The 25,145-nt window shown below is 34.2% G+C and overlaps 3 protein-coding genes across 3 annotated transcripts; 2 read left to right on the forward strand and 1 right to left on the reverse strand.

Moving 5' to 3' along the window:
- Positions 1–4,075: 4,075 nt before the first annotated feature.
- Positions 4,076–4,840, reverse strand: LOC111388910. Its single transcript, XM_023013732.1, has 3 exons — positions 4,705–4,840; positions 4,415–4,599; positions 4,076–4,288 (listed from the first exon to the last, which is right to left on the reverse strand). The coding sequence occupies exons 1-3, from the start codon at positions 4,838–4,840 to the stop codon at positions 4,076–4,078; spliced, it is 534 nt and encodes a 177-aa protein (XP_022869500.1).
- A 955-nt stretch (positions 4,841–5,795) lies between these two features.
- Positions 5,796–9,324, forward strand: LOC111388911 (beta-glucuronosyltransferase GlcAT14C-like). The gene is made up of 4 exons (XM_023013733.1): positions 5,796–6,576; positions 8,419–8,494; positions 8,615–8,685; positions 9,194–9,324. The coding sequence occupies exons 1-4, from the start codon at positions 6,027–6,029 to the stop codon at positions 9,322–9,324; spliced, it is 828 nt and encodes a 275-aa protein (XP_022869501.1). The 5' UTR covers positions 5,796–6,026.
- A 2,133-nt stretch (positions 9,325–11,457) lies between these two features.
- Positions 11,458–13,109, forward strand: LOC111388939 (dof zinc finger protein DOF5.1-like). Its single transcript, XM_023013769.1, has 2 exons — positions 11,458–11,614; positions 11,818–13,109. The coding sequence occupies exons 1-2, from the start codon at positions 11,564–11,566 to the stop codon at positions 12,790–12,792; spliced, it is 1,026 nt and encodes a 341-aa protein (XP_022869537.1). The 5' UTR covers positions 11,458–11,563; the 3' UTR covers positions 12,793–13,109.
- Positions 13,110–25,145: the final 12,036 nt, after the last annotated feature.

The following is a 25,145-nucleotide window of genomic DNA, read 5'->3' on the forward strand; positions in this document are numbered from 1 at the left end:
CAATTACAATGAACACTTTACTTTTTTTCTAATAATTAAAAAGGAGAACTAAATTACAATTTTAAAAATCTTCAAATATAAGAATGCTTAAATTTTTTTTTGAAAAATTGTAAATTATCTTTTATTCTTCTTCTTCCATAACATATTATTCTTTCAGTTTACTAGGTGGGCTCTCTTCCATTCCCCTATCTTTGTGTAACTCATGTTGATTTCGAGCGTGTTTGGGAACTATTTATATCATCTTATAAGGCAAAGAAGTGTGCGGTCGATCTTATAAGATCGCTAAGCTTTTAATAAAATATGAGGTTTGATTTTTATCGAGTTGAAATTAAATTTGATTCATTTGGGATAAAAATTATAACAAGATACTTGAAACCTTTTACAAGAAAATAAGGCCTTTTAAACCGAAACTTAAAATAGTAGGCTACGTGTTCACTCTGCACATTATAGGAAGGTCATTCCGCAAAGTTCCTCATTTTTTTAATGAAATAAATTATTTCATTTTAGTTTCCATGATAATATGGTTTTACGTTCAAGTTTCTATATTACTAATTTATTTAATTATTTTTAAATTCATTAATATTAATAAGTAAAAGTACAATCTTGTAATGTCCTACTTAGTCCCTGTTTGATTGTCATTATCGAGAAAAAATGATGTGTGGTTAAAAGGTAGAAATTTTTTTGGATTTATGTACAAAATATTTTATCATATAAATATGTAGCTAAAAATTAATACGAAAATTAAAGAGTTTTGTTTTAAAATGAGAGAAACACGGGCTTAACATCTAGATTTATCTTTAGTGATATGATTGAAGTTTTTCAGGTTATTGACAGGAGTTCGGGTCTTATTTGAGGAAGTGGTGAAATAAAAAAATGATATTTTATATGCAATGAGCACAATTTTTTTTTAAAAATAAAAATGAAATAAATAATGGAATATAATAAACCTAATTCCAATTAATCGAGACATGATAATGGAGAAAGCAAGTGAGTCGAACACTTTGCTGCCACTGTTAGGCTCGAAACCACGTCCTACTTTTCTAAGAATAGTTATAACATCAGAAAGAGTGCATTTAGAGACAGAGTATTCATCGAGTTCAAACCTCGTGATGCCAATTTTGGAACTTGTTTTGAAAATTTCGATAACATTACAGAATAAAGCATGTGCAAAAGTTGTTGTTTTCTGTAATTTGAGTCCTATTTGAGTGATTGTCATCAAAGTGGAGATTGTTTGGGTTGTTATAAAAATTTTGGAATTACAACTCAAACAACGGGCTATGATGAAAACTGGCAAGGCCCATTCTTGATACTACACTTCCATTGCCCAATAACTCAAATGAAGAGGCCCAAAACCCGAGCTCAACATTTGGCCACGTGTGATACTCCGGACCATTGGATCTTCTAATTAATATCAACGGTGATGAGCCTCTAATATAAATTGGCTTCCAATGGTTGCCCTAGGAGACTTGACTCTTTTTCTTTCGTCTCTTAAATTCTCTAGAATCTGAGTTTTTTTGTCTTCCTTTCTTCGTTCGTCTCCTTTGTGTTCTTTGTGTTTCCCTTGAAACTTCTATGATTTGGGGTTTACATTCTATGTGAATAAGTGAATCTAAGTGATTCTTGTGTGAGGGGGTTTTTTCCTTTGGTCTGTCAAAGTAGCCTCGTTCAGTTTTCTGTGTGGGTTTGGGTATTTTGGTGCTTCTTATTTGTACAGAAGGGTATAATGATTTTTGAGTCCAAAGTTGATGAAATCTTGGTGTCAAATGTTCGATCTGTTTTGTAACATTTTACAGTGAATAATAATTTTTGGATACTTGGTGTATTTTTTTAATTCTTGGTATAATAGAACTTTCAATGTAACGTCAAAAGAAAGAGAAATTTTATCCTTATCTTTATGTTGTGTCCTCCACTATGTATAAAACATATACTCGATGATCTCTATAATGTTGTTTTCCTTCATACATGGCGCTCTTCATAAGCGAATGAGCACGAAATTTTTTTGAAACCAAAAAACTGCTAATCATGTAATAAGTCACCCCTAACATCAGACAACATTTCTTCCGTTCTGATGTAGTAGCAAAAGAAGCAAGAACTTGGACCTCTTTGTTACCATTGCTAGCCCCCAAATGCGGCGAAAAATGTCTTAGTTTTCTATGAATAACTACAATATCAAAAAGTAATAATGCATTTATAAATAGAGTCCATCGATTTTTAGTCTTAGAGCAACTTCAAGAGTCTCTTTAAAAGTGGAATGCTCTCTATTTTAAAGAATCAATATTTACATTTTACTTCAAAAGATTCTTCAATTTAACATTTCACGTCTCTATAATTTAATGTTTCAAAGATTCCAACGTCCAATGCACATTTTATTGACTTAATTAAATAATATATGCAAATATCAATATCTCTTAATTGAATCATTGAGACGGCTATTTCTACAATACATGTATCTGTTTCAAATATGATGTATATATATGTTGCATATATATCTTTTCTTTTTCTACAACATGGATATTCAAACCAGCATGGATGAAAATCAATATAATGATACAAATGAAAACCCACAGTTTTCAACCTAATATCCCAATTTTGATGATCAATTTCATGTGTCAAATATTCCATTGGAACCAAAATCTAAAAGATCAAGAGGTGGAAACTTTACTGTGGAAGAGGATCTTCTCATTGTGTCAGTGTGGCTTAATGTTAGTTTAGATGCACCACATGGAAATGAACAGAAACAAAAGGCCTTTTGGACTCGATTGTATTATCACAAGTACAAGAAATTTGAATCTACAAGAACACAAGTTTCTTTGATGAACCATTGTGGATCTTGGAGATGATAATATTCCCAATTCTAACTCTGTGGAGTTGGAAAGACCACCAGGAAGAAAGGCCGAAAAAGATCGAAAGAAGATAAAGGATAAAGATACTAGAAATGACTCATCAAGTGCATATGTGACTTTGTTACAAGCAATGAGCGAAGAAAAGAAGCAATTTACTGAGAAGAAAATATAAATGTTTGAAAGACAATATGCTCAAGAACAAGAGAGATTTGCCTATGAGCAAGAAAAGCTTTGATTGGAGTGCCTCAAATGCTTGTAGATTTTTATATGCTCAAAAAGAAATTATTACAAAAAGAACAGTAGGTCGTTGAATTTAGCTTGGTTAAGGGGGTAACTAAAATATGCTGAACAGGTCCATGAGTATTTGCTTACATGTTGTGGGTTAAATGGTTCTTTTTTCTCATGTAAAAGTCCGGCATATGGTAGAAATTGCTATCTTCATCATAATGTAAAATTCAACATATTATAGCATGTGAATTTAGCTTAATCAAGGTAGCAACTAATTTATCTTTATATAGCTTGAATTCCTTTTTCTTCTTGCCTTATGTTTCTGTGATTAATTATCGCAATATCAAAAGTCAAAACTGGAAACTTAGTAGGAATGGGATGTAATTCGAGTCAATTTCATTTGCTCCTCCTGCCCCTCTTAGGAATAACCATTTCTTAGAGCATTTGCATAAAAGAAAAGAGATTTAAAGAAATAAATCATTTGAGAAACTCTTAAGATTGGGATAAAACATAAGAACATATAATTCTAGAAGTTAATTCATAAGATCAAGACATGGTTTGAGCTCAATAAGGTCTCTTTGGAGCTGAGAGTGAATATTTCTATCTATAATATGATGATGATCTTCTATAAATTTCATAAAGCCTGTTGTTTGCTCACGTGAAACCGATATGCTTGGAATTTCATAAACCGCATCATAATCAAAGTCCATATTAGTAGTATGTTGTTCATCTTCAACAATCATTTTATGTAATATGATGCAAGCTTTTCATGATATCTTTCAGAGTTTCATGATGCCAAAAACGTGCTAGTCCCCTAACAATTGCAAATCGTGATGGCAACACTCTAAATGCTCGTTCAATGTCTTTTCTTGCAGATTCTTGAGTTGTAGCAAATTGTGTATGTTTGTTATCCACTGGATATGGAATCAATTTCACAAATGTTACCATGGAGGATATATACCATCAGCAAGGTAATATCCCATTGTATAGTTATGAACATTGATTCAGTAGTTGGCTGGGAGAGCATGACGTTTAACAAGGTCTTTGATTAAAAATGAGATGTCTAAAACATTTATATCATTATGTGATCCTGGCAAGCCAATAAATGCATGCCATATCCAAAGATCATGGAAAGTTATAACTTCAAGAATTATAGTTGGTTCACGAACATGCCCAATGCACATTCCTTTCCACGCCTCTGGACAATTTTTCCATTTCTAGTGCATACAATCAATGCTCCCCAACATGTCAGGAAACTCGTGTTTTTCGCCTTCTTTTAGCAATCTGGCAACATCTTATTTGTTTGGTGTTCTCATGTATTTATCTGAAAAGATTGAAACTACACTCTTAACAAATCTTTTTAAACTCTCAATTGCAGTGCTTTCACCAATTCTTATGTATTCATCAATAAAATCTGCTGCAACTCCGTATGAAAGCATCCTCAAAGAAGCAGTAATTTTTTGTAGAGAAGACAAAGAAAGAGTTCTAGTTGCATTCCTTCTTTGGACAAAGTACGGGTCATGGGTTTCTATGGCAGATTGAATACGAATAAAAAAGATTGGCTCATTCGAAACCTTCATCGAAATAAATTTGGAGAATACACGGGATCCTCTCCAAAATAGTCATTAAAAACCTTGTATTGAGCCTTGACGTAGTATCCATCTCCTTTTGTTGAGCAACTCTCCATCTACGAATGCTATTGCTGTCTCCAAATCATCGTTGGAGTCAGAGTCATCAAGAATCAATTTGATTAATCTACTTGAAGACATATTTAAAAAGAACACAAATGCATTTCTTTTATTGTATAAGAAAGATAATTTTTTTTTTTTCCAAAACTAATAGACCTTGAATTTGTTTGGAATGGCGTGAAAATGAAGACCATCAATTGAGTTAAAGAAGAGAATGGAGGGAAATGGTATAATTATTGGAGGGAAGATGGTAAAATTAAAAGAATGAAAAAAGAAAATGATAAATACATATTGGGAATGGTAAAATTAAATGTTAAAAATAAAGAGGATATTAGAGCATTTTAAAATTTTTGCTCTTTAAATTCGTAGATACTATTTAAATTGTAGAATATGTTCTTTAAAAATAGATAGCCTTTTAAAGATGCTCTTAAAATAATTGAAGAGCGCCCTCAATTCGTTGATTCTGCATTCACATTTATATTACGGAAAAGAGCACCAAAGTCTTGATGGTACTAAGGTTCTTTTTTTTTTTTTCCTCCATTTTTGGAAGAATGAGAATGAAAAATTTAGTCGTTACGGATTCCACACAAGAGATAAAAATTTAAATTTGATGGTTTGATATGATGGATAACGATCATATTTTTCATTTTAATGAAGAAAGAATGAAAAACAAACGGAGAGCTAAATATCTGTGCTACTAATAGCACAAACCATTCATGTAAATTTTTGTGTTTTATTTATACTTTGCCATTATTAAATTGAATAGAACTATATTGAGCGGGTGTTTGATACCCATTTTTATAGGAAAATAAATTTTAGAATATTAGATTGATGGAGAATGTGTGGATAAAAAATGAGGAAATTTTTTTTTATTTACATGTAATATTATTTTAATGAAGAATGTGTAGTTAAAAAGAAGAGAAAGAAATATATTATGATAAAAATGGGAATCAAACGGGCATGAATATTCAGAATATACACACAAGATGAATATTTCTACTTTACATTAACATTTTTTAATTCACTACATTTGTTGTAAATAATCGAAATTCAAATACGTTCTATTCCGATCAATTCATTTTCCCTCGACAAATCCCAATCCAACCCTCACCTTTTTCGTCTAATCTAAGCTAAACCAAAATCTTGAACCCCAAATCTAGCAACCACTGACGCCGCATAAATCTTCCTAACCACTCATTTGTAGTAAATAATCAGTCTCTGATCCAAAAATTGCTTCCAGAAAGAAAAAATTAAAGAAAACCCAACAATGAAACGATCTCAAAATCGATTTTTTCACAATAGAAAATGCTCAACGTCTGTAATCTTGTTTTCCATTTCATCTCTTTTACTGATTTTCTTTTTAATTTTATGGCGTTTCAAACCCAATAATTCTTCATTTCCAAATTCGAAGTCAGTGAGCTTTGATCCTATTAATTCCTCGGATGATGCAGATCCTCTATTTGTACCGGAATTACCGCGATTTGCGTACTTCATTTCGGGTACAAGAGGCGATGGTGGGAGGCTGAGGCGGCTGCTTCAGGCGTTATACCATCCCCGCAATTATTATTTAATTCACCTCGATTTGGATGCCTCAGACAGCGAAAGGCTTGATCTTGCAAAGTATGTGAAGTTTGAGGCAGTAATGAGGGAGATTGGGAATGTAATGGTGATAGGGAAGGCTAACTTGGTGACTGAAAAAGGTCCCACGATGATTGCGTCAACGCTCCATGCTGTTGCGATTCTGTTGAAGCAGGCCAAGCGCTGGGACTGGTTTATTAATCTTGGCGCTTCTGATTATCCGCTAATGCCGCAGGATGGTTAGTTTATATTTCTTTTTAGTGGATTAATTGTTGATAAGTTATTACATCGTGGCTGTGTAATGTGAATAAAAAACATCTGGGAATTTTGATGGGTTGGTGGATTTTTCTACTTGATGCTGTGTAATATTTGAGAATTTTGAGCTTTTCAGCATTGAACTTCAGTGAAACTGCTTGAGTTTTGATTATTATGATGCTCATTCTAAGCAAGTAATGCATGATGGGCTTGAGTCAGTAAAGGAATGCAGGGGAATATTATTGAACTCTGCATTTTGTCCCTTGGATTATGGTGGGGTCATTTATTTTATAGCTAGCTGATGGGAGTCTAATAGAATCCAGTTTGACTAGGAATTTAATTTTTTGATGAGGCTGAGCATGAAGCTTGTCTTCTTATCTTATGCGATAACATTTTAGTTTATCCTGCTGAGTTATAATCCTGCTCTTAATTGGGCTCTGGGAACTCGTTGGATAATGGATTTTGGCAAGGATGTTGCCTGGTGAGTCATGGTTTTGGATTTCAGGTCAGCTCACGGTCTTAGATAATGAGGGGGGACACAAATAGAAGATCAAACTCTTGTCAGTATACATTATGAAATGAAGTTGGTCCTAGGTATGCGGTACAGTAAGAAAAGACGAAAGCTGGTGAGTGAGCTGGACAAAACCAGAAGGTTGGATTATACTTTTCGTCAGCTGGTATGGTAGAATCAAGTTAGTCCTTCGTAAGTATATGGTATAGTACATAATTAGTTGATGATGAGACACAAGGTTAGATCAACTGAGGTGATTAAGCTAGACAAAATGAGAAGATTATGTCAAATCTTGTTTTGATATTATAGAATCAAGGTATTCTAGGTAAATCATTTAGCAGGAAAGGATGATCAAGTGGGAATGCTTAATGGCTCAATAGAGGCAAGGTAGAGTTGAATATACTTTGATTGGTATCGTATATATAGTTAATATATGAATTTATTACATAAGTTATTGATATCATGAGAAAAACACTGTTATTACAGTTTTAGGCATAAAAGCTTTACATGACTGAATTATTTTGCATGTAGATGCGGAACATGTGTTATGGAAGCATTGATTTGATCTAAGAAGTCAATTAAATTGAGCGGGGGCTGAATCGGTTACAAGATCACAAAGGAATTTCAATTTTTGTATTCTTCCTAACTATGCCCTTGCTTGGTCCGCATTATTTCCAAAATATATTTTTTCTCTCTCTTATTTTCAACCACACATTCTTCAATGAAATAAATTACATGTAAATCCAATTTTTTTCCTTATTTTTTAACCACACATTCTTCATCAAATCACTATTCCAAAATGCATTTTTGGCAAAAAAAAATGGAGCCCACTATTTAGGAATTCAGCTTGTATCTGTTATATGTGGTTACATAGCGTCTTTTCAATTTAACAACCATCAAATGGTGTTGAACTCCTTCCAGCTTACATCAATTAGGTGATTCTAAAGGCATAATTTTTCAGATTTCAAATTTTTTTGGGATAAATGATGTGTCTTACAATGTGTTCTAAGTGTATAAAAAAAGAACTTTGCTTTGTTTTACTTCTGTTGCTAATATCCATTCACACATTAATAAACTACTAATGAGCGTTTAAAGGAATTATTCATTTCTTTTATGACACGAACTTCTATCGGCTGTCTTTGTACTTTTGCTTCTATTGCTTTATAGTTTATATTCATCCTTTTCGTTGAGATATTCTTATTTGTTGTTTATTTTATCTTGTGTCAAGGTAGCCATCATGCTCATGTAGCAGTACCTTGCTAAATTAGTTGATTTATCCACGTCTAAACCATCTATAATTTTATTATTCTTCCAGATATCCTGCATATCTTCTCATACTTGCCTCGAGACCTGAATTTCATTGAGCATACAAGTGACATTGGTTGGAAAGAGTGAGCATTCAACTAATCCTCAACTTGTCTCCTTGGAATATTGCATATACTGAAATGATTTCTTCATTGGTTGGCATTGTTGTTACTTGTTCTCAAGTTCTTGTAATATGTTTTTTTCAGACAACAAAGAGCTAGGCCTATTATTATAGATCCTGGCTTATATCACTATTTAATACAAATAATCAATTCAAGTGATCGAAAGGAAAAACAGATAATCAATATCCGATCAAATAAATACAATTCATTAAATATAAGTTAAATTGGTTATAATCAATTTAGATACATTCTATGTACACAAATAGGATAGGAGAAAATGCAAATTTATTTTCTAATTAATTGAAAATTTGATTGAAAAGTGAAAATTCTTAGTAAATGTGATTATTTGTAGAAAAATTATAAATAAATTTTAAGAAATTAGATTGGTTAAATTTTTGATAAAATGTGTGAGGGAGAGAGTGCGACAGAGTAAGAGAAAAATAAAAAAATAAATCAAATCTATTGTAATTTTGCTCTTGTTTGGTGGGGGTTAAAATCAAAATTTTAGTAAATTTTGATAAAAGTTAAAAAATTAAAAATTCTATGAAATATGTTATTAAAATTAATTATTAATTTTGATTTATATTAAAATTTAGATTTCAATCGATACTAAACGAGACTTATAAAAAAAATCTCAAAATTGGGGGGTCACTTAACCTTCAGGACCCCCATTGGGTCCACCCCTGCCTTTTCTCTCAATGGGTAGCCACGTTTCCCCTTCAGTATTCTCACAAATCCCTCTTACAAAATGGCTAGGTTGCAACCATATAAGTGGGGTTAGGCTAGGCTTTTAATTTGACTAATAACAAGACTAAATATGCCAAGATTCAAAGTCGTTCAAGAAGTAATATAAATAGGTCCGGTAGAGTATTTGGATATGATACTTATATTTCACTCATTGACGGATACCTATGAAAAATGTATTCCCACGTTAACATCATAACTTGGAAATTATTAGGTGTCAAAATCCAACAATTCAATTATGCATAATTAGATTCGAGTGTTTAGATCAAGATCCAAGTTCAAATAAACAATATATTCTATTGGATAGTTAGAATCAAGATTCTAGAAGTCGTAAAACGTGAAGGTCAAATCTCCAACCTTACGAGCCTAGACGTTATAATGTTTTTTTCCTATTTTTAATATTATTTAAATATTGTCACTCAATAAATAAATAAAATAACACATATTTTGAAAATTTATATCGACTTCATACATAATTTTCAAATTTTCAGCAAAGAAAATACAAAATCATAAATACCCCAAATAAATAATGCTTCGTTTGTGAGCAGAGAAAGCCATGTTCTTAAGCCAAGTATGAACTATGGTTGGTTTTTTTGTTCGACTTATTTTATTGAGCTAGACTTCAAAATATATATATATCACTTGCCAAAAAAATTATCAACTATCCGACCTAGACACAAGGCGAGGCATGACATTTTCTCCAAGTCCCAAGTCTAGACGTGCCTAGGGGAGCCTAGACGGGCCTTTTATTAAAAACTGATTAGGATCCAATTACAATGAACACTTTACTTTTTTTCTAATAATTAAAAAGGAGAACTAAATTACAATTTTAAAAATCTTCAAATATAAGAATGCTTAAATTTTTTTTTGAAAAATTGTAAATTATCTTTTATTCTTCTTCTTCCATAACATATTATTCTTTCAGTTTACTAGGTGGGCTCTCTTCCATTCCCCTATCTTTGTGTAACTCATGTTGATTTCGAGCGTGTTTGGGAACTATTTATATCATCTTATAAGGCAAAGAAGTGTGCGGTCGATCTTATAAGATCGCTAAGCTTTTAATAAAATATGAGGTTTGATTTTTATCGAGTTGAAATTAAATTTGATTCATTTGGGATAAAAATTATAACAAGATACTTGAAACCTTTTACAAGAAAATAAGGCCTTTTAAACCGAAACTTAAAATAGTAGGCTACGTGTTCACTCTGCACATTATAGGAAGGTCATTCCGCAAAGTTCCTCATTTTTTTAATGAAATAAATTATTTCATTTTAGTTTCCATGATAATATGGTTTTACGTTCAAGTTTCTATATTACTAATTTATTTAATTATTTTTAAATTCATTAATATTAATAAGTAAAAGTACAATCTTGTAATGTCCTACTTAGTCCCTGTTTGATTGTCATTATCGAGAAAAAATGATGTGTGGTTAAAAGGTAGAAATTTTTTTGGATTTATGTACAAAATATTTTATCATATAAATATGTAGCTAAAAATTAATACGAAAATTAAAGAGTTTTGTTTTAAAATGAGTAGTTCATTGCATAGTTTCAAATATCATAAATTAAAAACAAGGTTTTAAATTAATTACATTAATTACTTATTATTCAAATATATAAGAAAATTTGTGGTTGAAAAAAAAGTGAGAAAAAATACTCATTATATATATACATATAAGGATAGGTGCATTATGTGCAAGTAGCCCCCATGCAAGGTAAAGATAGAGATGGGAGAGTCAGGGAGACAGTGGGTGGCGTGGGGTGGGGTAGGGTAGGGAAACGAACGGGCCGGCCCTGATAAAAGTTTCAATCGGTCGGGTTTCCACTAAAACACCCTCAAGCCCCTACTCACACTTTTCCTTTGTAAAAAATAAATTTCAAGATTTTTTTTAATAATTTTCTTGAAAAGTAACATTAGAATTAAGCCATAGTTTGCTTTAATGCTTGTAATTAAGCTGCGAATCATTCTCAATCACACTACTATTTCCTTGCAATCAGAGAGGTGCCACCACAGAAGTTAAAACAAAAAGCTTAAAGGCTAAGAAATTCATAAAATTTTGCCCTTTTAAAAAAACCCAAAAAACAATAAAACAAAAATAGACAGACTGCAAACAAATTAGTACTTGTTGTTGCTGTTGTGTTTGTGTGTGTATATATATGCACATTCATAAAGCTCCCTCCTTTATTCCTTTATTATCTTCTCTCTCTAGAGAGTTGATGTGATTCTCCACTATACACTCCCAAAAACCAAAAAACCTTTACAAAAGAGAGAACGATCAATTAAGAACAATGGTTTTTCCTTCAATTCCAGCATATCTTGATCCATCCAACTGGCAGCAGGTAATTAAGGGTTTTCTTTGATATATCATATGTTTCAATGGCTTCTTTCAAAAAAAGCAATTTGGAAAAGATAAATAATATTCCCATGACTTTTTTGTTTATCTCTTGTTCTTTATTTTTATTTTCTTGATCCCTTTGTTACATCTTTAATTTTGTTGAATATACCACATGTTTCATTTCTACTCTCTAACTTTAATTTGCAGCAACAAAATCATCAAATTGGAGTTAGCAGCACAAACCCTTCGCTTCCACCAGCTTCTTCACAGCCTGTGCCACCACCCCCGCAGCCTCATGCCGGTGGTGGCACGGGATCAGTCCGGCCGGGCTCCATGTCTGAGAGAGCCCGGTTAGCTAATATACCGATGCCTGAGGCCGCCATGAAATGTCCTCGATGCGAATCAACGAACACTAAGTTCTGCTATTTCAACAACTATAGTCTCTCTCAGCCAAGACACTTTTGTAAGACCTGCAGACGGTACTGGACTAGAGGCGGCTCTCTGAGAAACGTTCCAGTGGGAGGTGGCTGCAGGAGAAATAAAAGAAGTAAATCTAGTAGTTCTAAGTCTCCTGCGAGTAGTGATAGGCAAACCACCTCCAGCTCCACCAGTACTGTTTCCTCTAACAGTGGAGCAGTGGCTAATATATTCGGCCTCAATCCCCAACTTCCACCTCTACGCTTTATGCCTCCTTTGAGTCAACTTCCTGAAAACTATAATAGCGGTGATATTAGCCTAAATTACAGTGGAATTTCAGCTCCCATGGTAGGGACAAGTGAGGTGAACTTTCACGTAGGAAACAGTCTACTTGGTGGCGCTGGCGGCAGTATTGGTGGAGGGATGGCTTCCCTTTTATCAAGTGGCGGTGGAGTTGAGCAGTGGAGGTTGCAGCAACTACAGCAATTCCCTTTCTTCAGTGGTTTGGATCCATCGCCGTCGGGACTTTACCAATTTCAAGGTGGTGTTGAGCAATCAGGCTTTGTCGGTGAAACTAGTCAGGCGAGGCCTAAATATTCAAGTTCAATTCTAACTCAGATGGCATCAGTAAAAATGGAAGACAACCCAGAGGTGAATTTGTCAAGGCCATTACTGGGGATGCCAGGAAATGATCAGTGGAGTGGTGCTGCGAATTGGATAGATCTATCTAGTTTTAGCTCTTCTTCGACAAGCAATCTTTTATAGAAACTACACCTAGCTTGAGTTTTTGATCTGCAGCTCCCCTAAAGAATTACATCAAGTTTGAAAGGTTCCAGGATGATACTGCAGGGTCAAGCGATCGATCAACTGAAAAACCTAGAATTGGTAGGTGGTTTTTATTTATTTGTTATTGTTATAGGTTTTTCTGTACTTGTTTGTCAACGCAGTGTATTGAGTTGTTGTAGCTTTATTTTAGACATTGAGACCTAATATTTCCCAAGAATGATTTTAATGTTCATTGTATCTCTGCTAACAGTTGACATGGGTTTTTGTTTGGGAGAGACGACATGGATTAGGTTTTATTCTCGTCAAATTATCCATCCATTTCTGTATGTAAAACGAAGCTCTGAATGCATAAGTTCACCTTAAAACTTGCTGGAAAATGAAAAGAACTAAAATGAGGAAATATTATTACTTGTGTGTGACCTTTTCTTATATGCTCATGTACCAACTCAAGTAATTAGAATCAACTTCGTAACTCCACTAAGCATATAGTTACTGATCCATGCATATATATTTTCACTTTAAGTTTGTTTTGATCATGAATTCATGATTATTAATTTCTGTTGATTAAAGAATCATTTTTTGCTGTTTGAATTTCAATTTAAGGGAATAGCTTTTGTTAATTTCTAAGAAGTAAAGACCAAGGGTGGACCCAGCCTTTTCGGATTGTGGGGTCAAATTTTAATGTGTAATTTTTTAAAACAATATAATATTAATGAAAATAAGTTAATACGCATTTTGACACTTTGAAAACGTCTTATAATTATATCATTATCAATATTGTTAAATGAATTTTGTTACATGTATACTTTTGTTTACCATGTCATATATGGATGTTGAGCTGCCGGCTAATAAATCAAATTAAATATAGGAAGTAAATAAATTGAAATAAAATTCACATACAATTTAGGAAGTAAATGAAATTTAAGTTTAATGAAAAAATAATTTGAAAGTAATTCAAATTAAATTTAATCTGTAACAATTTTAGAATTTTTGACATCATTTTTCATATAAAATTTCCTAATAAAATGATGTAAATTAAATTGAAAATTTATTGTGCAAAAAAAAAAAAAACATTAATGAACTAATTGATTTTTTTAAAAGAAAAAATGAGTTAAATGCTTTTTTTTAGTATTTACGTTTGACGCATGTTTAACTTTTTTCAATATCTATTTGGGCCATTCAATATGACACGATGTAGTTCTCGAAACGAGCTTCTAGATGGTGCAGACAATTTGTGGACTCGGATAATATATGATCATCGATAAATTTTAAAAGTTAGCATATTATTGAAATTTACGAAACACTAATTTGGAACGGCCAACTTTGATACATCGTTACTTTTGCTATGATGGATGATTTCGCACATCATTAAGAAGAGAAAACTCTGTTATGAGTGCTTTGAAATGATATTAAGAATACAATGTTTCGACTTCATTTGGCACATATTAAAGTAGATCGTAAAACGATTAAAATAACTATTTTCTAGGGGGGAAAAAACCAAAATTTTGTGGGGTCATTTGACCCCACACGACCCCATATGGGTCCGCCCTTGATCATCAATGGTCGGTCTACTGCCTTCTATTTATGCACATTTGAAAGAAAAATGTTATAAAGACCAAAGAATTTCTCATAAATTGAAATTTTTAATCATTTTCCTTGCACATGAAGAACAAGATTTTTCGGGATTTCCTTTTTTTGTTCGGATGTTAATATTTGAAAACTTAATTTTCATCCACAAAACAAAGTAATATTTATCTTGAACCAGCATCAATCATATTTTCATTTCATTATACTCTAACGATATGGGCAATTACAAGATTAAATTGGATTTTACAAATGTGAAATGATTCATTTTTCATTTTTGGGGAATCATTTGCACGCTGGCCTACTATTCTTTTGATGTATTTAGTTCCCAATTTGTGAATAATCCAAAATATTCACTTGTCCTACATTCCCAACTACTCACTTACTTCCAGAAAGATCTACCTAGAAGGAAGGAAGGAAGTTTGTTATATTCAGATTGTCATGTTTATATTCTCTTAAACGAATAGATAGATCATCACAGGCAACAGAATGGAATGATTCCTTAATAATTAATACTAATTGTCAAGAGAATTAAAATGTCTGTCATAATTTGACTGATACTGTTTTATAGAGACGACAAGAGTCTCAAAAGACGCCAAAATAGCCACTAAAATTTCATAAAAAAAAAAAAAAAAAACCCAGAAACCAATGTGCTTGGAATTCTCCCAAGAATCACGTAAAGACTGCATAAAATCAGAGTCAAAGATGAACACAACAAGTTGAAGAATGACTTTGTACGTATTTCAAAGCCCAACATTGAACATTGTGTTGTGATATTTGGTCATGCTTTCCGACATAAAATCTAAGTATTGTTTGTTACCCATTTTTATAAGAATGAGAATGAAAAATATAATCGTTAGGAGAATCATAAAAGAAATAGAAAATCAAATATGGTGACTTGATGTGATGGATAACGGTCATATTTTTTATTTTTGTGACAAAAGAATGAAAATCAAACGGGTGTATTTGGTTCAATATTTTAATAAAAACTAGTTTTGGTATTGCTATCTAGTATCTGATGTACGTACGTACTAGAAACCGCGCAAAATATTCTTCTCATATTATATTATAGTATATATGTGTATAATAGACGAGACTTTCTTGGAGTTTGGGTATGCCATGTTCTTTCATTTTCTTCTATGATTTGAACATACATTGGAATCTTATTTTTCACGAGAATGTTCTATTTTGCTACTTAGGAAATTTTTAATATTTTCACCTTGTGTAACATGTGACGTTGCACTATTTGTACTAAACAACAATTAAGGTGCATCAACTAATAAGACGGTTTAATCGTGATTCATATTTCTATAAGGTTGTTGAGTACAAGTGGTACTTATCACTAGTCTATGTGACACTAAGATCATTGTCACATTGTTCAATGAAGTTGAAATGTATTTTTATTAATTGTTAAATATGATAGTAGTGACATTGCTATATAGACGGGTGCTCAAACATACCATTGTTCTCTATCTACATTTAAAATGTCATCTCAATTAACAACACTTAAAACTGGTATTTAGCACCGATTGTACTACAAAACATTATTCTTTCCACCCTTTGATAAAGGAACTGTCGAAGGCAAAACATTAAAAAAATAAACGTGTTCCCTCTCTAAGAAATAAAAGTATTGAATATAAGTCTAATTTTCATTTCTATGAAAATTGTGCACATAAATATGAATATTAATTAAATGAAAATTATTTTTTAACAATTTAAACTTTTACCGAGGTGGTTCAAAAACAAAAAAGAATATTTCATCACATAATCCTCCATATTCCTTTAGCAAAATATATAAATAGCCAAGTTTATCGACCATTTCATTTTTTTTATTTATAAAATAGACCGTTTATAAATTATTCTAAACGGAGGTTAGTGTAAAGGTTAACTGATTTTTTCTACATTTTCTCAACTAATGAAATTTCGTTTATTAAACAATCACATGAAAGTATTGTACCAAAGAGAACCAAAGATGAAAACGCGTTTATGCACCCAAACACGCACTAAAATAGTAAGATAATTTATTTTTTGTAGGATGCCTTTCACAAAACCCAATGACTCACAAACTTCTGGGAAAACCCTAATAACAGCCTCAAAAACTCTTTAATACGTTACATGAAAACGTTATTTTTAAAAATAGTTAGCTACTGAACATTAACGTTTTATTAAAATTGTAACTTATCTCTGGAAAACATATATTTAACCTTGCAAGATATGAATATGAATTCGAATTCCTTCCATTAAAAAATCTATTTTTGTTTCTCCCTGGAGAAAGATATATGTAGCTAGGAACACAGTCTTTTCAGGCTAAAACAAATTTATTTTTTTTTCCCAATAAATTTAATCTTTGCGCGTGACAATATTGTTCAGGTTCAAACAGTTGAAATTCTTCGAAAATGAATCTAGTAGGATGTAGTCTCAATTAGGAGGAGTGGAGTTCCTCATCCTGAAAGAAAGGAATCTTTGATAAATCACTTTTGTGAGAATCAAGGTGTGTGCTTGACAACAAGAAAGCTACTTCTCTTACGTCCCCGTTAAATAAAGCGCTCTCTCTCTCTCTCTCTCTCTCCCCCTCACACACACACACATACACACACGCATTCGCACACAATTGATCTCAAGATTGTCTATGTATATAATAAAAAAAATAATACTATTTACAGTCGCTTACTACTATAGTCATTCTACATAATATACATGTAGCGATTATTGATTTATTATATAAGATAATAAAAAATTACCATATTAATGTATCAAATCACTAACCACCACATGTATGTCACATAAGGCGATTGTGACAGTGAACGAATGCAAATAACATTACTCATTATCAAAATACGTGACATATAAGTATTTGAGACAACATCAGAGACATTCAATCACCCTTCTTATAATATCGGACACACTCCAATCTCCATTACTTTTTTGAGTCATACATAATCTAAGATGAGATAAATTACTTAAAATCACTTGCAAAGAAGAGATGAAACTTTCTATGACTAGTTGAAATTTAATTTGTTCAAAGTAAACCACAAGAATATAAATTGGCATGTTACATAGAGCTCGTTCGATATATTTTAATTCTAGTAACATAATTTACTTATTTTTGTTTTGAAATATTACAATTGATTAATATATCACATCTACATAATATTCTATTAAATAATATTGTCATTATTTAATTTTAGATGGATAATGTTTAATGAACTAATGTATATTATCCTTTAGCTAAATTTTAACTGAATTATAAAAAGTCATCTTATTTAAGTTTATAAATTTATAAATATGATTTTTTATTCATAATTTGTATTTGTTAATATTTAAGTCATAAAAAATATATAATTAATTAAAAAAATTAAGTGTACTCTGCACTATTATTTAGGCCTTGAAATTAGAGTATTTGTCGGTTATTTTAATGAATAATAACTTAATTCAATTTGAATTGTGTTTGTTAGGAATAATCGATGAAAAGGTGGAATTGGAGAAAAATGATGAAAAGAGGATTGAATTGCAAGAAAGTCAAAGTTTAGGGACTAAAGTGTAAATAATTAAATATTAGATCAAACCTAAGAACGAACATTGAGAGTGTTAGAACTCAACTGGACAAGATTCTAAGGCAAGGAAATTAAAAGAAATGAAGAAAGACTGAAATGAAAATTTGAAAAAGTTCAGGGACCAAACTGCAAAGTCGATCCTTAACAAGAGAACCATGGGTTCTCTCATATGGCTCAACTGAGCCTAAAACCTTCATACCATCGATTCGCATGGAGGGACACCATGTGTACGCGGAGTGTTATTTGGAGGAAAAAATACTGCCTTCCTTATCATAGAATGTACTTGACCATGGTTTTTATCATAGAATTGAGGCTAGCAAGAGGCAGCGAAGATAATTTACAACAAGATTTAAAATTCCAAAGTTAGGATTGAAGTTTGAAGCTAGAGTTATTGATTTTCAAGATCTTCATCTATTTCTTTACTTCAGGTGATGTTTCCATATCTTTTGTGTAATTCATATTCAATTATGCTAGGCTAAACAAATTTTTTTTCCTAGTATTAGATGAATGATGAAATATTTTGATTAATATTTATAATTCAAGACTTGAGCATATTAGTTAATTCTTGTGTTCTAATTAAATATGCATTATTATTGTGTTGTTTAAATATTTGCACACCATTTAGATAATTAGTTGTGTTATTGTAGTGTTAGAAGACTCACGATAAGTTGAACATTGCATATTTGAGACACATGCAATAAATATTAGAAATAATATTTCTGTCGTGTGCAATTGTGAGATTGAATACTTGCTTTACATATGAATTTGAACTAGTAAAAGAATCAAGGTTGTGCTTACGATAGGTTTAATACATTTTGAAAAAGAATATTAGATATGAATGAATTATTGATTGTCACGAACATTTGAAGAACACTAACTTATGTGAGTCAAGAATTGGAAATAGAGATCAATAGATAGATTCTAAAATTCAATACATCTATCTCATCATTTGATACAAATCAATCTTTTACAGTATTCTTAGCTTAATTTAGGATAATTACAAAAAAACAACTTCTTTGTGTTACATTGATCGAATTTGATTATAACTCGGACACTGTAGTTGAACGTCACTCCTCGTGGCACGATACATGTACTAACTACGTATTACTTAACGATGATATGTTTGTGACATTTTATTGAACAATTATTTTCAAAATTTTCAACAAAATTTAGGTTTAAATTTTCGCTATCATGCATATATAGAATTTTCAACATAATTAAATTGTTTAAGCATTAGTTAATAATTAAAGTATACGAATTAAATTGTAACTAATAGTAGCAAAAAATCATCTTTTTCTTCACAGTGTTATTTTCGACATATAAACTTCGTTTTAAATTATGTAGCTCAACAAGTGGTTAGAAATAATGAAAGTTACTAATATATTTAAAACGTGAAAAAATGACATGATGTGTGGGAAGTTGCCTTCGAGTCTCTAAATATTTTATAATAATCTACCAAGAGGACATAAGAATGTTGGCTCCGAAATTCAAGCTAGATGTTGCCAACTGCATCACTTCCAATTAAACCCTAAAACTCTCTCTCTCTCTTACACACACACACACAGAGTGTAAACAGGTACAGAATGCAGCTTTCAGTTTTTCAACGTCCGTTGCAACAGTCCACGATCACTCGCATCAATTATATGTATGTAATTGACTTAGCACTTTTGCTCGACTCAGGAACGGACCCATTAAGGGTTCAGTGGATGCAACTGTGCCTAGTGGGCCCTTAATTTTTGACACCACACACATGAAAGGGGGCCACACAGAATAAAGAAAATCGTGGATTCCCCTTTACCAAGTACGCTATCAGCCCGAGTTCTCAACCTCAATTGTACAATTAAAATAATTCATATATATATATAAAGTGGAAGGTTGAGATTCGAAGCTGGTGAGAGCCCGCACGTTGCACCTCCGTGCTCAATCATGTACATGTGCCCTGGAATCCGATTCATTTCACAGTCCCACCTCATCCCTTAACAAATTATTATTATATATATTTTTACCCACTATTTAGTTTAATAGTTTGGATACCATGCAATATATATAAGTAAAAAGAATCACATGACACACAAGAGCTAGAATTCAAATATTTAAAGTCAACTTTACTTAGAAGGAATATTTCAAGGAAGCATCCTATGTTTCTGTTGACACATAAAAATTCAGCCCAAATCGAAGAGCCTAAGGAGTAAAGCCCAATTGGAGGATCCCCAAATCAGATAGCCCAAAGAACGAAATTCAATCGAACGAATCAAGGTGAAAGCCCAAATAAGGGGCCCAAGAATGCGGTAACGCCATCGCCCAAGTTTGCAAGTCGCCCAAAGTCTGAACGAATAGAGTGTCATACGGTCGTCCAAAGCTGTTATTTTATTATCGCCCAAACCTTCAAATCGCCCAAGGCATCAACAGACATAGCGCATCGTGGTTATCAAGAAATGCAGTTATCAAGGCAATTGTTAAAGTAGCCCTATCACGTTTCCCAACTCAAGGAATTCAATCGAAAGCGGTTGAACGATGAAAGGTAATGGCAGCAGTTAAAAGGCAGTTTCATGACAAAATGGCCACTACGAAGAAAGTGGGTAGTTATACGACGATCAAGCAGTTTTTAGAATAGTTAATCATAGAGAGATCGTCTATGAGGTATAAAAGGGAGAAAGAACATAGAAGCAAGGGACCGAATCCAAAACTCTCGAACAGAGAATATGTAATTTTCATTTCCTTAACTTTTAGACTTAAACATTTTTCTTTCTGTAACTCGTGTGCTTGCGCCCCTTGGAGGCACGTTGTTTTTCATTTCCAATTGTAAACTTCATCGCCAATAAAAGAACACCCCTTTTTGGGACTTTGTCTCAAGAGGTTTGTCCCTTACACAATCGTCTGATCCTTTTTAATTGTTAGCGACTTAACCCGCGCGAAACAATTTGGCACGCCCGGTGGGACAGTGGTGTTAGGTGTTGAAAGTACAAAAGGAAAAACAATATGCCTCAGAGATCTGACAAGGAAGGAGCAAGTCAGGGAGGAATCCAGTCTGTAATCGAGCGATATGAGGAGCAGCATGCCTCTCCACGAACAGATGAACAAAATCAGAGCAGTAACAGTCGTTACGAACCAATGACGGAGTTGAGTCCTCGAACCATGCGTGCATTACTTGGAGAACTCACGCAAGACGTCGTTGAACAGGTAAATCTTCGAAGTATTCATAATATGGAAAGATTTACACAAAATGGAAATGCACACTATGACAATATGGCCAAACAGCTAAAAACGTTAAACGAAACAATGAATAAGTTAGTAGGCCAAATATGTCAACCGGCTATACCTCTTACAAACCACTTTCAAAACAGGACAATTGTGGGACATAATCCCTCTGTCCTAAATCCGAATCAAGGGGTAGAACCGCTTTCTGGTCCCTCTACTTCAAACCAAGGGGGTACTACAGTGCCAAATCAAAACAATGGTAATGACATGCCTAACTTGGGGGGTAATCCAAACGTGAGAGATAATGTCCTAAATAATGGACAGAATATTCCACGTGGTAATGAGGGAACAGACGTCCAGGCTAATGGTAATGGCCCTAACTATGGTAATTTTGTTGCCAATCAAGGACCAAACATCAGGCCTCATATAAATCAACCGGTTAATTAGCCTGTAGGAATTCCATATGATCCCAATGTCATGTTGAGGAACCAGATTATGGAAATTATGCAGGATCAAATGGCTTTTGGGGTGCGTCCTGTCATTAGGCCGACGTATACAAAGCCATATCCTGATTGGGTAGACCAAGCATATCCATGGCCTAGAGGGTACAAAGTGCCAGAATTCTCACTGTTTACTGGCTTAGGAGAGGTTTCTACTCTAGAACACATAGGACGATTCATGTTGCAAAGTGGTGATGTAACAGATTACCATAAAATGAGACTTTTCCCCAGTTCGTTAACAGGAGTAGCTTTCTCCTAGTTCATTAACTTGCCAGCGAACTCTGTTCAAACATGGCAACAACTGGAACAGTTGTTTCACGCTCAGTTGTATAAAACTGAGTCTGAAGTCACTTTGGCTGATTTGGCGAATCTACGTCAAATGCCAAATGAATGGGCAGAAAGTTTTCTCCAAAGGTTCAAAACAGCAAGAAGCAAGTGTTTTGTACCTCTGCTCGAAAAAGAATTTGTCAAGATCGCACAAGGCTGATTGAGCTTTGATTTAAAAAAGAAGTTCCAGGACAAGGAATTTTCTGACCTTTTCCAGTTGAGTGCGAATGTGATTAGGTATGGGCGACTGATAAGAGAAGAAGAACAAATGAAAAATTTCAGTAAAGGGACTTATTACAGAGACCCAAATTTTGACGTTCATACCATCGACGACGAATCATACGATCAGGCCGAAATGTGTTTGGCCGAATTGATAAAAGGGGATACATATACCTGTCCCATAATGGCCAAACCTAGACCATCGGGCAAAGATGAGCTCATAAAGGATGGAAACATAAAGGCTAGAACGTTCTCGTTCGATGTGACCAAAGCTGACCTTATGTTCGATAAATTATATAGGGATAAGCAAATAAAGCTGAGCGATAAGCACAAATTGCCAAACCCTGAACAAATAAAGGGTAAAAAATATTGTAAGTGGCATAATGCATGGTCACATTTGACTAACAATTGCTTGGTTTTTCGTCACGTATTGCAGGATGCCATTGAATCAGGACGAATTACGTTCGATGATAAGAAAAAGATGGCAGTGGATGAGAATCCTTTCCCACAGCCACTTGGGGTGAACATGGTAACGTCTGGATTCAGGAACAAGTTGCCAAAATTCAAGTTGGTCATAGATGATGGAGAAGAGGATACTAAAACACATCCCAGTGTCTTCGAACGAATCAAAGGGAAAGAACCAAAAAAGGACGAAAACGTCCTGTGTGCAAGGTGTAAAAGGGAAGTAAATGGAGATACGGAGAAACCAGGGACATAACAGCATCCTCATCGCCCTGCCTTCTTCCCAAACATTCAACCTGGTAGAGGGCGAGGTACCTCATTTTATAGAGGACCGCCTTTTGAAAGGCAGTTCAGACCAGCATATACTGGAAGAACATTTAGGCCGCAACCTCGCCGGCCAAATGTATGACATTCATTCCAGTACAGTGCAGAAAGGGCAATACCCTTCGATGAGATGACTAGGACCCAACAAAGGCGTTTCCAACGAAATTACGGACGGATGATGAGGCAGCAACAAGGAATGCCACATCCTAAAGCGCCTCTGCTACTCAAGGTAGCCAATCAAACCGTCCTCAAAGGTAGTAAAGAGACTGGTACAGATGAATCAATGAAGGAACTGCCAGAAACCTCTTCTGGGAGATCAAGGTTTGAGAGGGACAAAAGGGATGAAGAAGATCCAAATCAGCCCCTTGCTATCCAATTCGGTACGTTGCCTCCTGTCGTGGCCAATAATTACCTACTGGCCAATGAATTCAAGAATAAGGAAAAGGAAGAAGAGAGGGAGGACAACGAAGGAGAAGCCTGCGTGCTGGTATGTGAAGAATGCCAGACTTCTAGAGAGGCCTACAACGATGAAGAGGACGATGGGATGACAGACATTGAAGAAGAAATCGACCTGAAAGCAGAAAGGAAAAAGAGAGGAGTATCGCGCAATACTCTGTTTAAGCAATTACATCAGGAGGGAGTTCGCGAAGTAGACTTGTTGGGGGAGCCATCTGGGCGTCCTTTCGATTTCTACGTACTGTACGGGACACCCAAAAGGAAGAAGAGAGTGCCTCGCTCTGAAAAGTATGGGTCACCTCCAAGAATAATGCCCCCTCCCACAGGTTGGATAACTGATGAGGAAGCATTAGAAAAAAGTAAGAAGGAAGTTCAGGAGACAGAGGATCAGCGTGACATACTACACATCGACTTATCATAAGGGGATAATTCGACAGAACACAAGCAAGAGGTAGAAATAGAGGCTGCTGAAAAGGTTATTTTTAAACGGCCAGCCATGAAATTGACAAAACACCTAAGGCCATTATACGTTAAAGCTCTGGTTAACAGCATCCCAGTGGCAAAAGTGCTGGTCGACAATGGAGCAGCTATAAACACCATTCCATCTAGGATGATGAGGAAGTTCGCAAAGACAGAGGGTGACATGATTCCTACAGAAGTCATCCTCACTAGCTTCAATGGAGTAGCAACTTCAGCTAAGGGAGTTATGCCATTAGACATAACTATAGGTACGACTACTAGGACCACTGTTTTCTTTGTAATAGATGGTCCTACTAGTTACAACGTGCTCCTAGGAAGAGATTGGATACACGGAAGTCGCTGTATACCCTCGTCGCTTCATCAATGCCTGATCTTTTGGAATGACAAAGGTGAAGTAGAGGTGGTACAGGCCGACCCTAGGCCTTTTGTCGCAGAAGCAAATTCGGTGGAAAAGTTCATGTACGAAGGAAACTATGGACCTGTCAGAGTAGTGCAAGACGGGAAAGAGACTCAGGTTGTCGCGCAAAGCGAAGAACCATTCTCAGTGGACGCACTCACTGAGATGTTCAAACAGATGAGGCCAAATATAGTGACCCTGGAAGAGCCAGTAATTGGCAAAAGGATAATCAAGAAATCTTGAATGGATTCTGAGTTACGAAAGCAAATGGCCGATATTCAGGCCTTCAAAGCCAGACTGATGGCTTTCAATAAGGAATGCAATGACAAAGCGAAGGAAGAGACTGCCCTAAAAGCGCTGAAGGACAAGTTGGCAGTATTCGAGTTAGAGCAAAGCATTGGCCGAGAAATCAACAAAGTGGATTGTTTGGAAGAGGAGGTACTTACAAAAGAACTGGACGACGAAGTGATGTGGATTGCCAAACCTGGGTACGCTCAAGTACAAGACCCTCTGATCAAAGTAAATATTGGCGATGAAGGAGAAGATCACCCAACGTTCATCAGCCAGATGCTCGACCAAGAGGGCGAACTAAAATCTTTTCGCCGCTATTAAAGCTGAAAAATCAGGACGAATTCGTCTGGAAAGAAGAACATCAAAAGGCTTTTGAAAACCTGAAGACATATCTATCAAGTCCACCAGTGTTGGTGTCACCAATCCAAGGACGGCCGATGAAAGTGTACGTGTCGGCTGAAAAAGAATCAATAGCTGGAATGGTCGCACAGGAAGACCAAGTTGGCGAATGAAGGACAAGAAATGGATAGAGCACCAAGT

Source organism: Olea europaea, unplaced genomic scaffold (genome assembly GCF_002742605.1).
Source record: "Olea europaea var. sylvestris unplaced genomic scaffold, O_europaea_v1 scaffold537, whole genome shotgun sequence".
In the NCBI taxonomy this organism is placed as follows: Eukaryota; Viridiplantae; Streptophyta; class Magnoliopsida; order Lamiales; family Oleaceae; genus Olea; species Olea europaea.